The following is a 13,355-nucleotide window of genomic DNA, read 5'->3' as shown; positions in this document are numbered from 1 at the left end:
ATCAAGCTTAGAGAAGGACATTTAAAACCGAAAGCATGTCTTTTAAAATATACGAAATGTTTAAATTATAATTAAAGTTTTTAGTAGTTTATAGTTGGGTAATATTCTGGAAAAGAAGTGGTTGCCCCCTTAATAAATCCAACTAACATTTATTTCGATTTCTTTTCATAATGAATATTTTATATTTTATATGATAATATTCGTGAGTGTTTCTTACAATCATGTTGGCTTAGGAATTAGTTACTAGCAACTAGGGCTTTATATTAGACGGCTTTAAATAATATCCAGCTGCAGTTGAGCGACTCTAGAGGTTCGTGCTTAAGATTAAACATAAATAAATGCTAGATCGTCATACAATATACAAGAATTATACAATAGCTAGTGGATCGAGTACGATTTTTTTCTGAAGAATTCACTAATTAAAAGTAATGTCATGAATATTTACAGGCTTAAGTCATAATTGTTTGTACAGTTATAGTTGGTGTCTAGCCTAGGTTTATTTTTCAGTGTTTCTTTCTGCATTTGATATTTTGGAAAGAGAGGAAACAACTTGCTTTTTTTGAGCTCTACTCAACCTCGAAACTTCGCAAGGATTTGGCACGGATCTTGAGAGAGAAAGATGAATGGAGGAGGAGGGTCTCTAATACTTTCCTATATGTACACTTAGCCTAACGCCTTGGGATCGCTTTAAGAATATATCACAACAAATCAAACTATGTTACTCTCGCCGAGACTCGACTGGGAACCCTCGTAAACTGGAACTGGACTGCAATCGCCAGGATAAGGAACTCACGGACCGCCGCAGGACTAACTCCTGGCCGCTTCTCTCAGTGGCTGGCGTCCAGCTCGTGCTCCTCATCGCTGGGACACTCGTCCATCTCCATGTCGATCAGTTCGTCGTCGTCCTCGTCGCCGCTGCCGTTGTGCATATTCCGCTGCGATCCTCCCTCGCCGCCCTTCTCGTCCTCCTGCTGCATCCGCTTGTGCTTGGTGCGGCGGTTCTGGAACCACACCTTCACCTGCGTCTCGGACAGATTGAGGTTCTGGGCCAGGGCCTTCCTCTCCGCCCCCACCACGTACTGGTTGCTCTCGAAGGCGTGCTCCAGCTTCAGCAGCTGCGACGGCGAGAAGGCGGTGCGGATGCGTTTCGGTTTGCGGAACGGGGGCACCAGGAAACCTTGAAAAGAGCGGAGAAGAAAGGGTTTCGGTTAGTCATCGGTATTTAGGCTCATAATTCACAGCGATAAATTAGCAGTGACAGCATATTTCAAATATAAAATAAAGAATCGGAACCAATTTAAAACACATTAGCATATCCCATTCTTGATTACATTTAAGTATAAAGAATACGAGTTCTCTGCAGTAGGCTTTAATTTAGATCTTGATTACTTTTTTTTTCCTAAATCTTCTTTTTTGTTTCGCATATAAAGAATCATTTCGCAAGATACTTACTTCCAGGGAACCGGTGTGGGAAGATCCTTCCGTGGCGACTGAGCAGCCAGGGATACAGCTGATAGCTATCCCTGGCCATGCCTGGATTGGGCATGAACTGGGCGGCGTGGGGCGGCAGGCCGGCGGCAGCAGCGGCGGCGGCCGCTGGACCGAGGACATGACCTGCCTGCAGTGCGGCGGCCATCTGGAACTGGGCGGCGGCAATGAGATGCGGATTGTGCTGGGGCGGCAGCTCCGGCGGAGCGTTGATGTACGGCGGCAGCGCCTTGATGTCCGGCATGCCGGGCTGTCCCTGCGGCATCGGTGGTCCTCCGGGTCCCATGGGAAAGGGGCGAACGAGTCCAGCTGGCGGCATACCCGGCATCATCATGGGTCCAGCTCCTCCGGGATGCATCATGGCGGGCTTTGGATAGTTCGGGGGCGGCTGCTGCTGTGGCTGCTGCTGCGGAGGCGTGGCATGTGGACTGCTGATCAGCAGAGTGGGCGAAGACGAGGGCTGCGAGGACTGGGGGCTCACGGACTTGGGAGGCGTGTGCGGTGGCTGGATGCGCTGGGCGGGATTCTCGGCCTGCTCCAGGGCAGGTGGTGCAGGTGAGCGTTCCCGCTTGAGGGAGACGGCCATCTGGGGCTGCTCCGTTTCGGGGGAGAGGCGTGTCTGCAGCGGACTCAGGCCGCTGGCCATGGCGGCATTGTGGTGCAATCTCTGCAGCAGCTCCTGAATGTCCTGGTGGCTCTTGGGTGTGCCCGGGTGTTGCTGCTGTTGCATGAGGATGTGTTGGTGCAACACATGTTGCTGCGCGGGCGATAGATGCGGATGCGGATGTGGTGCCTGCAGATGCTGCTGTTGTTGCTGCGGAGCATGGGGGTGCGGATAGGGCAGACCGTGGGCAGGAGGCGCCATCAGATGGTGCGGAGGTGAGCCTGGGATCAGGGTGAGCGTGGCGGGCGGCGTTTGAGGCGGCGAACCGGGCACATTGCGCTCGCCGGGCGGCGGACTCTGGGGGCCAGAGAGCTCTGGCGTCGAATTGCCGCCGGCGGTGCTGACATCATTGCCCACAATGGACTCGATGCTGAAACCGATCTTCTGCTTGGGCGTGGGCATCATGACGGCTGCAGCGGCGGTGGGAACCGGCGGAATCATCTTAGTCATAAATACGGCGGTTAGTTCGGCTATGTTGGCGGCTTTTATTCGGGGGTTTAAACACGGTTTTCGATTCTCTAATCCTCTGGGGGGAAGTCCTTATTTGTAACTTCTGGCTTATAACTTTCTATGTTTTGTTGATTTTCTCACACTAAGCGATGCATTGGAAACGCTTTGATAGATACGTATAGTTACTATATTAATCACACACGCACTCGATTTCTTAATACTTGTGCTCTACGGCGATCGACGCGCTCGTTTTTCTTGTTTTTTGTGTCGGACGACGGGGAATATAGACGTGTGCTCTCGACGACGTTCGATGTCTGAATAAATCCGGTGAGCCCGGCGACACCACCAAGTGTGCGCTGCTCGAAGAGAGCTGGGCTGCGAGTCGACTCTCTTCGCCAGTACAGGCCAAACCAGTTTATCGGGCCAGAGCGGGAGGCACAGTGCGCGGTTCAGGTTCAGTATGGCCGTCTTCTTCGCGCGCGCCTTGTGGATTTTATCTACCCTGCAGATATCGTATAGCTGCGTAGGAGCGAGTGAAATGGCTGATTTTCGAGGGGCGGGTCCCGTTTGGTGCGCTGCCTTTACCGAATTTTCTGCATATGGCTTCCGTTCAAATAGCCACCACTATTCGATATTGTTGTTGTTGCTCTTGGCCTTTGTGTAATTTGGCTTAAACTGCCATTCATAGTTCTTGTTTTTGCGGTTGCATTTCTCGGCCGGAACGAGCGCTTAATGGAAATCTAATGCCAGGTGGGCAAAATGTCTCTGTTTGCGGGCTCTGGCCAAATTTGCAGGAAGTTCAAAAAGGGTTTTCGAGGCTTACACGGATGTGCGTTTTAAATATTTCCCTTACTCGGGGGATCTACTGGGGGATCTCTGTTGTGCAAATTTATAGTTTAGCAGGGATTTGTTGGACGTTCTTCAGGAATTGCTCTTTTTATATTTATGTTGGAAGTGTGTTCAACTTGTGTTTCTCAAAAAATATTTGTTAAGTCTGTATATTTAAATACATATGTATTTAATAAATTTGATTTATTTCTAATTTTATATATGGACTAACCTTCTCTATTTGAAAACCTGCCCAGTTTTCCTACAGCTGACAATCCAGTTCACATTAGCGATTCCACACCATGGATGCACTTCAAATTTGCTGTTTCAATAAATCATCTACGAAACTCGATCGGGACAGTTTTATGAATTGTGCTACCGGGTTTATTTTTCGCTACGATTTAAATGTTAATTTTCGGGCATTACATTTTTTTTTTTTTGGCACACGACAAAGTTTGCATAATTTATGTAGTGTCCGAATCGCAATTCCGAATCAAAATCAGAGCAGGTTCATCAATTGTCAAGACGTGCCAAAAGTCTCACTTCGTTTCGTTCCCCCTGTCAACACTGTGACTTGCTATCAAATTCCAAAAGTTTTTCAAAAACAATGGAATAATATTCGGTAGTGCTATTTTCACACTCTGTTATCAGCTGGGGCCGTCGCAATCGTCGCCGGATTTCCAAGATTTATGGGCTAGGAATCGCAAGAGCACAACAACAGCTTGTGAGGTAGATTAAAATCTATCAAATTTTTATGGCCGCTAATTAAGCCACGCATATTTACCCATCGCTTTCGGTTCGAATCGAGGCAAGGCATAAACAACTTTCGAGTCAATTAAAGCGTAATTATGTTGACTAATGGATTTTGATTACAAGGCGAAATGCTGTCGAAAGTTCAGCGATTTTCGGCTGAGTCAGTTTCAATTGCGGTCTAATCTGCAAGGCGTGTGTGTTGCTAATTCGATTGGAAACTCGGCAGCCGTGCTTTAGTTTTGATTTCGTGAAAGCTTATAGTAAATAACTGTGAAAGTCACTTGAATTTCAGTATAGTAAATAAATATAATGAAAAGTATTAATTAATATTTTGTAAGTCCGGAACATGTAAATAGACCTATTTTAAAAATTTATAATGAGAAAATACTTTAAAACCATTTTATGGGGTTGTTATGATACAAATGCAAGTTAAAACGAAATAAATTAATACTATGAATTAAATTTAATTGTAGTTACAAGATTTCGTGCAATCCGATCCCCAACATTTCGACGAAACAAGCATAATTGAGTTGAAAAAACGCAATTTACCTCTTATTTTCGGTAATTTCACACGCCCACCGAGTTGAGTACCTCGCCGCAGGAGCTCCAGGACTCGAAGGACCTGCAGCCAGCACAATCGGGCTGCTAATGAGCGAATAAAGATATCCTCAAGCCGCAGAACCAGCGGCAGGACGAGCGGCAGTCAAGTGGCCAACTGGAGAATTCAGCAGTAGATGACCCCCCGCCAGAGTTCGCAAAAAGGAATGAAAACCATAAAAAATGCAGCCAACAAAGGGCACAAATGCATTTATTAGATGGAAATAAAGAGGAACACAATGCAGCAGCCCGAAAGGTGTCAAAATCAACAATTTTCAGCCTGCAAACAATTCCACAGAAACCGAGGCACAGCGTGATGCAATTTCACCTATTCGAACCTCCCTCCATCCAGAAAATAAATCTACAGTATGCCAGTCCAATTCCCGATGCCACTTCAGCTGAAAATTGGATGGAGAAAAAAACAGCAGTTTCACTTTTTGTCTTATTGCCTTTTCGTCGATTTTGTTTTTTTTTTCTGTTTATCTCTCTGGGAAAACAATGGAAAACGTGGCAAATTTCCCTTTGTTCGAATCGATGGCCAGAAATTGTTGAGTAGCAACAAAACAAGGCAACAGAAGACGAGAAAAATTGACTTTAATGATGATGAGTTGGCGTTTAGAGTGTGCGTTTTGGATTCATTTGAATTGAGTGTGTTTTCAGACCCATTTTCTCGGTTTTCTCAATAGATGTACGTTTTTTTTTGTTTTTAGCACAAACTGGGGGAAAACTCTATGGGGGAGCGAAGCGTTTAAATGTAATTAATTTCTGGCAACTCGATTTAGGGACAAGCGCCATCGCTAACTGCGCTTCCAAGAATACCATCGATCGATTTCACAGCTCTGCGTTATTTTCATATTTTACCCAAAACGATTTACCGATAATTTGGGCTCGCGTGGATTTACAAGCATCCACGCGAGCCCAGAAATTATGATGGATCGGCACCGACGTTTGTGGCCACATTTTCACGCGTTTTCCGTGGAGGAAATTGGAAAATTGGACTTGGTAGCAACTGACAGACGTTTTCGGGGGCAGCGGGGCGTGTCAGCCCTAAGAACATCAAACAACTGCACTGTGATGAGCCTGCCGTTTTCCAGGAAATCGAATTCCAGAGGAGCCCAAATCCCATTCGGAGAGAATAGCCCCGAAAAGGGTGCACTGGACCGAAGGATCGGATCATTTGGAATTTCAGGCACGACATATCGAAGCCAATCAAGTTGGGGGTATTTCGGGTTTTCGAATTGCCACAAAGCCGTAAAATCATATTAAAACACAATTTCTGGTCCACCACCGCGGTAGCGGGCCAAGATCATAAAACATTTATATCTAATCCTTGACAATCATAAAAATTACACAAACGACACGATGCAGTGCAGGGAAAATCTGACAAGGGCCAAGTGCCAGCGGCGAAAAAGAAAATGTTTAAAATGTCGGAAAAGTGCTCGAGAAAAATAAGAAAGGGCGGGCGGTAAGGAGAAAGCAAATAAACAGTAGTCAGGGAAATGTCATAAAAATGTCTGATTTCTCCTTGAAATCCCCGCAGCCCCAAACTATGCACTGCGAAAAATTTTGAATATTTAAATCCTTAGTGAAGAGAAGAACTCTGCAATATTGCAAGAACACTTGGTTCAAACAAAAGCGGTCTTATAAGGAATGAAATAAATCCATTTAAAAGAATTTTTTTTTTTTTACTTCGTGTAATATTTATATTTTTCTTTCGTATGTAATATTTAATGCAAATGCACTTGCATTTCTCACTCTGTATCCCTCCGCTTAGTACGTGTGTGCAAAACAGTGGAAAATAGTGGAAAGCCATTCCAAATTCGAGGCATTTTTATGACACTTTCCGTAACGGGCACTCGAGCATGGCCAGTGGAAGGACAGAAGGACAGGCAATCCTTTGCGGGCATAAAAAATATGGTAGTTGCCGAAATAAAATCAACGTAATGTTTATGACTTTTCACCGGCGGTGCCCCATGTACCCTCCACTCCCCTGCTCCTGATGGCACTCCTCCTTTGACCTGGCTGGTTGACACTTTCGTTTTGGTAATATTTTGCCTGACAGGCACTTTTGTTCGTGTGTCATTATCGTTTTGCCCAGATCCGGATGGTCGAGCGGGATTTATGAGCGGGCGACATGTTGCGATTAGATCGAAGCGATACAAGGTTCTTTATACAGTAAGGTCTTGAGATTTAGTTGTTATAGATAGTTAAGAAAGTACAGCAAACTATTTCTTAGTAAGGTAGCGCACACACGTATAAGTACATATACATTCTAGTTTGAGTTGATTAATATGCATTTTCGATGAACTAAACACCACCCATCGAATTCCACTAAGACACATCGTCATCCTTATCGTTAATTTTCGCCGAGCTAAGTAGATGCCGAGCTGGAATTCCGCAGCACCAGCTAAACAAACTCGAAATCCCCCAGATCATCTTGTAACCGCTTGAGTAACCCCCAGAGACCTTTTGAGCGGCCTTTAGCAAGTGCCGCCCTCTTGGCATTCAACACCTCGTCATCCCCATCACACATATGCCTCCCCCATCAGCTTGATGGCCAAGCCAATTACTCTTCTCGTCCTTATCTCAGATCTCTGCCCCCTCTCCTCCACAGACCGAAAACATAAATATACTCCCCCGAAATTTTCCCCCTGGCAAACACTTTATAAATTACACGCCCACACTTGTCGACTCCACACTCCACCAGCAGTTGAGACCCCAACCCCTGGCCACATCGAAACTAATGATGACAGCCAATAAAAAATTCCAACAAATGTGTAAATTTGTGGAAAAGCATGAAAGCCAAAAAACGAAAATTTCATAAAAATGTAAATTTCCCAAAAATGGAAAGGAATGGAAAGGGCGAATGGCATATAGCATATATGTGAGTAGGGATAGGATATGCGGACATGGTCGACTGACTGGCGGAGTAGGGAGAGGAGGGTTTGGGAACAACAAATGAAATAAATTTGAGCAAGTTACTCGAAAATGTCGCTGGCAGGCGAACGCCAAAAAATAGGAAATGCTTATGCATCTGGGGAGTGGGAAATGGGAGTGGGAATGGGAAATGGGAAATGGCAATTGCCAATTGGCAGGGGGTTGTCCTGCGGAGGGGTTGGATGTACCTACACGGAGGACTCGGCGGGGTGTCCTGGCAGATGATTCAATTTACACGCAACGAGCTCTGTAAATTGCGCCTCATTTCGCTCGCGATTCTTCCTCTGGCAGTTGAAGCAACGAAAATGAAATGTATATCCCAGATTTGCCTTCTGCAAAAAAAAGCATTCCATCTACTCAGCATCCCCTACTGAAAATCCAGCTACAAATTGCCAAACCTAATAAAAGCGAAATTAGCTGAAGAAAGGAGCGGTAACGAGGGTTGATTTGTGAGTTGTGCTTTGAGCGGAATGGAGTGGAGTGAGGGGGTAACTTCATTTTGCGGATGTGCGCCATAAATTAAAATAAATTAATTGGCCGTGACTCTGAGCGGATAGAGTTGTCTAGTTATAAGAATGGTGTACATTTTAGCTTCAACGTAATAAAATTCTATGTTACTGAAATTCTTGTTTAATATAATAATCTATAATATCAATATACTAAAATATATAGTAATATATTTATTTAAGATTAATGATTTAAAAATTTCTTTAATATACCTATATTTCTACCTAGATTTTGAGTATAAGTTGTGTAAAATCTTTCTTTTAAGGATGACGTTCCCATAATTTTCATGTTATGTTTGTGCTTACTCTGCGGCCATTCCCCTCCCAACGTCCCATAATGGTGATGAGGTTGTGTCGCCATGTTCCCAGCCCCTCTTGGCCCACTGGAAACCCAGTTACCAAGCCTTACCAGTCTGGGCCTTGAGCGGTGGTCGTTAAACAAATGAATTGCCATAAGCGCCGGCTGATTGCGATGTCGTCCTAGATGGGCTGCCATAATAAGCTGCGGCTGGGTGGCGCATCCTGATTGGATTCGACTGCCAGCTGTCGGCGGGGCAACTGCGATTATTATACGTATATTACGGAGCTTGCCAAACGCAACGGAGACTTTCCGAGCCGCATCATTACGGAACTCCGTTCTGCAGCCGGAGTCTGCCATTATTATACGCCATTTAAATAATATTCGCCTTCATGCTGCGACAATGTCGCCTGGCACGTTTTCCAGAGCTGGCGGCCACCACCCTTTGCAACTTCTACAAAGCCCCTTGGAACTGGGAAAACCCACCCCGAATTCCGAACTCATTGTTTGTCGTCTGTGCCATTTTTCACAGGCATTTGCTGCGCATAATCAAGGCACATCATCAGCATTTGATTGCGACAAATAATGCCGCCACTTTGTGTTTGTCCCGCGAGCGTCTGCCAGCACTTAAGGGGTGCTTCAACCCCCAGCCTCCCGTTTTCTCGTTTTCCCGTTTTCCACACCCCACTGCGCTGTAGCTTCTGAAATCGCGAAAATGGCCGACGGACTGAAAGGATTACGGCAGGCGCGAATGCAAACGCGCGCGTGTTAAATTAAAAGGATTTGTGTTTTGATTAAGTGCACGCACAGCACTCAAGTGCATCGAGAAAAAAATATACATTTAATAGGGTAGGAAATAGTCCTGGAAACGGGGTTAGTTTTTAATGGACTTCGGAAAGGGGTTGCCAATTAATAAAAAACAGGATGGCAAACAAAGACACAACGCTGAATTATATGTTAAAAGTATTTTAAATGTAAAATTTATATGAAGAACAGTAGATGGTTAGGCTTCCTATATGTCCATATCACTTCCAAGAACCCAAGACAAATTACAATGTCTTTAATTAGATTCCTTGCGCAAGGCTAATCCCAAACAACTGCAAACATTGCAACATAATGGAGTGCGAATGGAACCCGGTAAGGAAGTCAGAACTACCTACATGACTTCAGTGGCCTGCAAGATACGGTAGCCGTCTGTCTATCAGATCAGCGAATCTTAACTGATCCAACAATGCGATAATGGAACATATATGAACTTCGGGCCCAAACAAGCCGACAAACGGTAACTGGATCAGCAGAGGAATCAATCCCAAGGAACCCAGGGCTCACAAGACAATGCCAGCTGATTTCTGCCACTGGTTGGTTGGTTGGCCGATTTCGGCCAGATTGCCAGATTGCCGATCTCACATCCCACATGTTGATCTTGTTACAAAAGTCAGAAGAGGTCCGAGACCTGGAACCCCGCTACATGCGGGTGTTCTTCCAGAGATTTTCCCGTTTCTATTCTCTGCGCCGCTGCAGAAGCGGAAAGAGCCAAAAGTTAAGCCACAAACATACAAGAGGATCAGAACGGATTTAAATACAAAGTGGCAAATAATGAAGTGTACTCGTACGTACAGGGGAGTGCTGGAAAGGTGCAAGATTTCCCAAAACCAAAACCAGGGTGGCTCTGGATCGAAATCCTCTTCTGCTCTTCACGAGTGCGTGTGGAGTTGGCTTATTAAAGTTATAATTAAAATATGTCGGCCTTCATGCGTTGATCTTGGGCGGTTTCCAGTTCCTCGTCTGCCTGATGTTTCTATGAATTTAATTATAAAAATTCCCTGATAATTGTTTTTGTATTTAAATTTTAATGGGTTCACACTATTCTGTTCGCTCTGCCTGCTTAGCGAGAGCTCTTGCAAAAGGGGTTGCATTTGAATGTAAAAACTCTTCAATTAGTTGTTGGCTTCACGTGAGAACTATTTCATGGGTGGCGTCTAAAGCTCTTGTTAAAGGGGACTTTAGTAAATCGCACTTAAATTTGTAAAGGCCAGACTTTGAAATTGCACCGTATATAGGAGAAGGAACCTCAGATACTTGTTATAATCTCGAAATTTACTTGTGTATGCATTTTTATTTATGACATGAATACCGTTTATGTTTTAACTACTTCATTCTATTATGTTGAAAAGCAATTAAAAATATGGAGTACCAACCATATTTATGATGATGTATGTACCCTCAGAACCCTTGTTCCATTGACGCCCCTGTTCGAGTACCCTTTTCAGAGGATTCGTGTGAGGAGACCTTCGTGCACACATTGCGCGTCATTTAAATTTATTAGGATTACGAAACAAAAAGTCAACAAGATGACAAGAATCGAAGTGAACAGCTCGAGAACCCCTGAAGTACCAGAGCAGAGCTACTGGAGCATTGTTTCGCCGAAGAATAACCCCAAACAGGCAGGGAAAAATAAGGATAATACAACTCATATGCGTCCATTATTAGATGAGTGAAAGGCGAACCATGGCAAATGGAATATATCTAGGGAAGTTGCGGCCCTATGGCCTCACATACATACTTGACTTAATTTAAGCCAATTTAATGCCCATTGACCGGACAAGGATGAGGATCACACACAAGTGAGTCAGTACAGTATGCCTGATCCGTAATTGTTTTCGGAAAAATCATTGCACACACGCACACACTCACATGTGGCATTAGCCCGGGCTTAGATGTTTAGCTGTGGGAAAATTGGAACACCCGCAAGTCGCTGACTTTTCAGGGATCCTCGATCCTGCGCGGAGTCCTAAACCACTTGAGTGTATGCACTGCGTAATCCCGGAGTGCTCCTGTTCTTCGATGGGTTCCCAGAGTGAACAGTAGCTTCGTTACGGGCGTTTTGCGCATGCCATTATCTAATTTGCCCAGCATGTGCAGGCGGCTTTCTTTCTTCTGGGAGCGGCTTCTTTATGCTGGTTTCTTTTCAACTTTTTGTTGTGCCACTTGGCCGTGTAATTAGATTTGTGCTACTTTCCACGGCGGTCTCTCAGATCCCAGCGATCGCGGGCCTTATCAATGCAAACGCCCTCTGCGATTATTATGATGTCTTCGCCACTGTCAGCATTATTTATTGAAATACTTTTTATTAAAGCTAATTGGCCGACAAAAGCCGCGGCCCGTGCCGCTGTCTTCGGCCTCGGAAAACAATCAAAATGCCTCCGCATAAAATCAAACAATTCCGGGGCATTCAGTTCGGAGCAATTCGAATCAATTCGATGTCACTCGATTGCATGCAATGGGTGTCAATGCACGTTTGGGTATTTTTATGCACTCTGGGAAATGTTTGGAAAACTGTGAAAATTTCGAGTTTCAGCAAAAGCATATTTCATAATTGGTTGCTCAATAAATTACTATGTCAGTAAACAGTAATATGTAAGGCTGCAGTTTCTTTATTGCGAAGAATGTTGAAACATATCTGGTGTGCTTATTATAGTCTCATCATATCATATACAATTCCCCATGCCTGTTTATTTCTCGCAGTGTACATTAGAGAGCCGAGCTAGTCATGTGTTTAAAGCGATTTAAGCATAGCCAGCAGGCAGTTTGTGTTTTTAATCAGCTGCCACTTGCCAAGCAGACTCGGCCTGAGATTTCGATTTGGATTCGGATTCAGATTCGGATTCAGACTCGGACCTCACACACGAGACGAGACGAGTCCGAGTGCCTAATTAAAATTGATTTGATTTCTCTGACACTTTTCAGCTCGAGTTTTGTTTTCGAATCGGAGTCGCTGTGGAATTGGGATTGGAATCAAAGCCGCATTGTTCGTCACGCCACTCGAACGGCGAGATGACTGAGATGACTGACAGTTGGTCGCTCAGAGAGCCAATCATTTGCCCAATCGTTTCAATTTCACATTTTGATTGATATTTCTGCTGAAACCGATACAACCCCTGACTTTTGGTACCGCTCTGCATGGAGCATAGGGCTAATTAAGCCGATCCGTGGCCGGCGCTAAGCTCATAATTATACAAAAGTCCGCATTGGATGCTGATGCTGAAGAAGTATCCGATACCGATACCGATGCCCATGCCCATGCCCATACCCATGCCTATATAGCGATGGCCATGCCGATGGGTTGTCATCTGGGCCATATATCTTGTTATGGCCACGGCGCATGCGCGCCTCGTCAATTAGTTTGGCTGTCAAAAAGATGATGAACTCGTTGCTTGATGAGGGTTTTCTTCCCGAACTCCGGAGGATCGCCCGACTGACTGTCCAGTGACTTATCACAGTTTCGAGCGAATTACGACGCGTCGCAGTTATTTTTTAATAGTTTTGCCAGCTCGGCACTCGTGTGGTTTTCCCTCCTCCTCCGCCATTTGGCATTCCTGAAATATGAGTAACTCTACGCTCTATGCTCTACGCTGTATTATGTTTTTTGGGTTAGTTTGAGGTCGGCGATAGCATCCGATAGACGTGTTTATAGGCCCAAAGGTCTAAGTGGCTTCTTCGGCGGTGGTCCGCCTCCGGCGTCATGTCGTTGACATTTGCGACAAATGGGCTGACGCACGTCAAGTATCCGTGCCGTGTGTGTGGTCCACTTAAGGGGGTGTACACTGTACACTATACACTATAAACTACTCACTGTACACGTTACAGGGCATCTATGCGATGTAAAGGTCCGAGTCAACTCGACTCGAGCTTATAAGTGACTCAGAGATGTCGCGCAAAGCCATCGCGATTTAATCAACTCATTAAGGTCAGCACATAATTTTAATTGTTTTTCATAATATCGCTTATTTCGTGGACGGGCGGCTGGCATCAAAGGCCGTGTGATTTCGCGGAA

At 45.0% G+C, this 13,355-nt stretch overlaps 1 protein-coding gene and 1 long non-coding RNA gene across 2 annotated transcripts; one reads left to right on the top strand and one right to left on the bottom strand.

Annotated features, from left to right (window-relative positions):
• Positions 1–206: 206 nt before the first annotated feature.
• LOC120453808 (homeotic protein empty spiracles) lies at positions 207–2,906 on the bottom strand. The gene is made up of 2 exons (XM_039638682.1): positions 1,453–2,906; positions 207–1,177 (listed from the first exon to the last, which is right to left on the bottom strand). The coding sequence occupies exons 1-2, from the start codon at positions 2,600–2,602 to the stop codon at positions 828–830; spliced, it is 1,500 nt and encodes a 499-aa protein (XP_039494616.1). The 5' UTR covers positions 2,603–2,906; the 3' UTR covers positions 207–827.
• Positions 2,907–3,960: 1,054 nt separating this feature from the next.
• LOC120452451 lies at positions 3,961–5,160 on the top strand. Its single transcript, XR_005616470.1, has 2 exons — positions 3,961–4,159; positions 4,657–5,160. It is a non-coding gene; the product is annotated as an uncharacterized LOC120452451 (long non-coding RNA).
• Positions 5,161–13,355: the final 8,195 nt, after the last annotated feature.

This window comes from Drosophila santomea, chromosome 3R (genome assembly GCF_016746245.2).
Source record: "Drosophila santomea strain STO CAGO 1482 chromosome 3R, Prin_Dsan_1.1, whole genome shotgun sequence".
Lineage (NCBI taxonomy): Eukaryota > Metazoa > Arthropoda > Insecta > Diptera > Drosophilidae > Drosophila > Drosophila santomea.
Note: the sequence above shows the minus strand (reverse complement) of the source record. Positions and strands in the feature narration are given on the sequence as shown.

Bases quoted from the DNA above. Each gene is read 5' to 3' on its own strand.
- LOC120453808 (XM_039638682.1), bottom strand. From the start codon at position 2,602: ATGACTAAGATGATTCCGCCGGTTCCCACCGCCGCTGCAGCCGTCATG. The intron at 1,178-1,452 runs GTAAGTATCTTG...GCTCTTTTCAAG, and splicing joins CCCACACCGGTTCCCTGGAA to GTTTCCTGGTGCCCCCGTTC.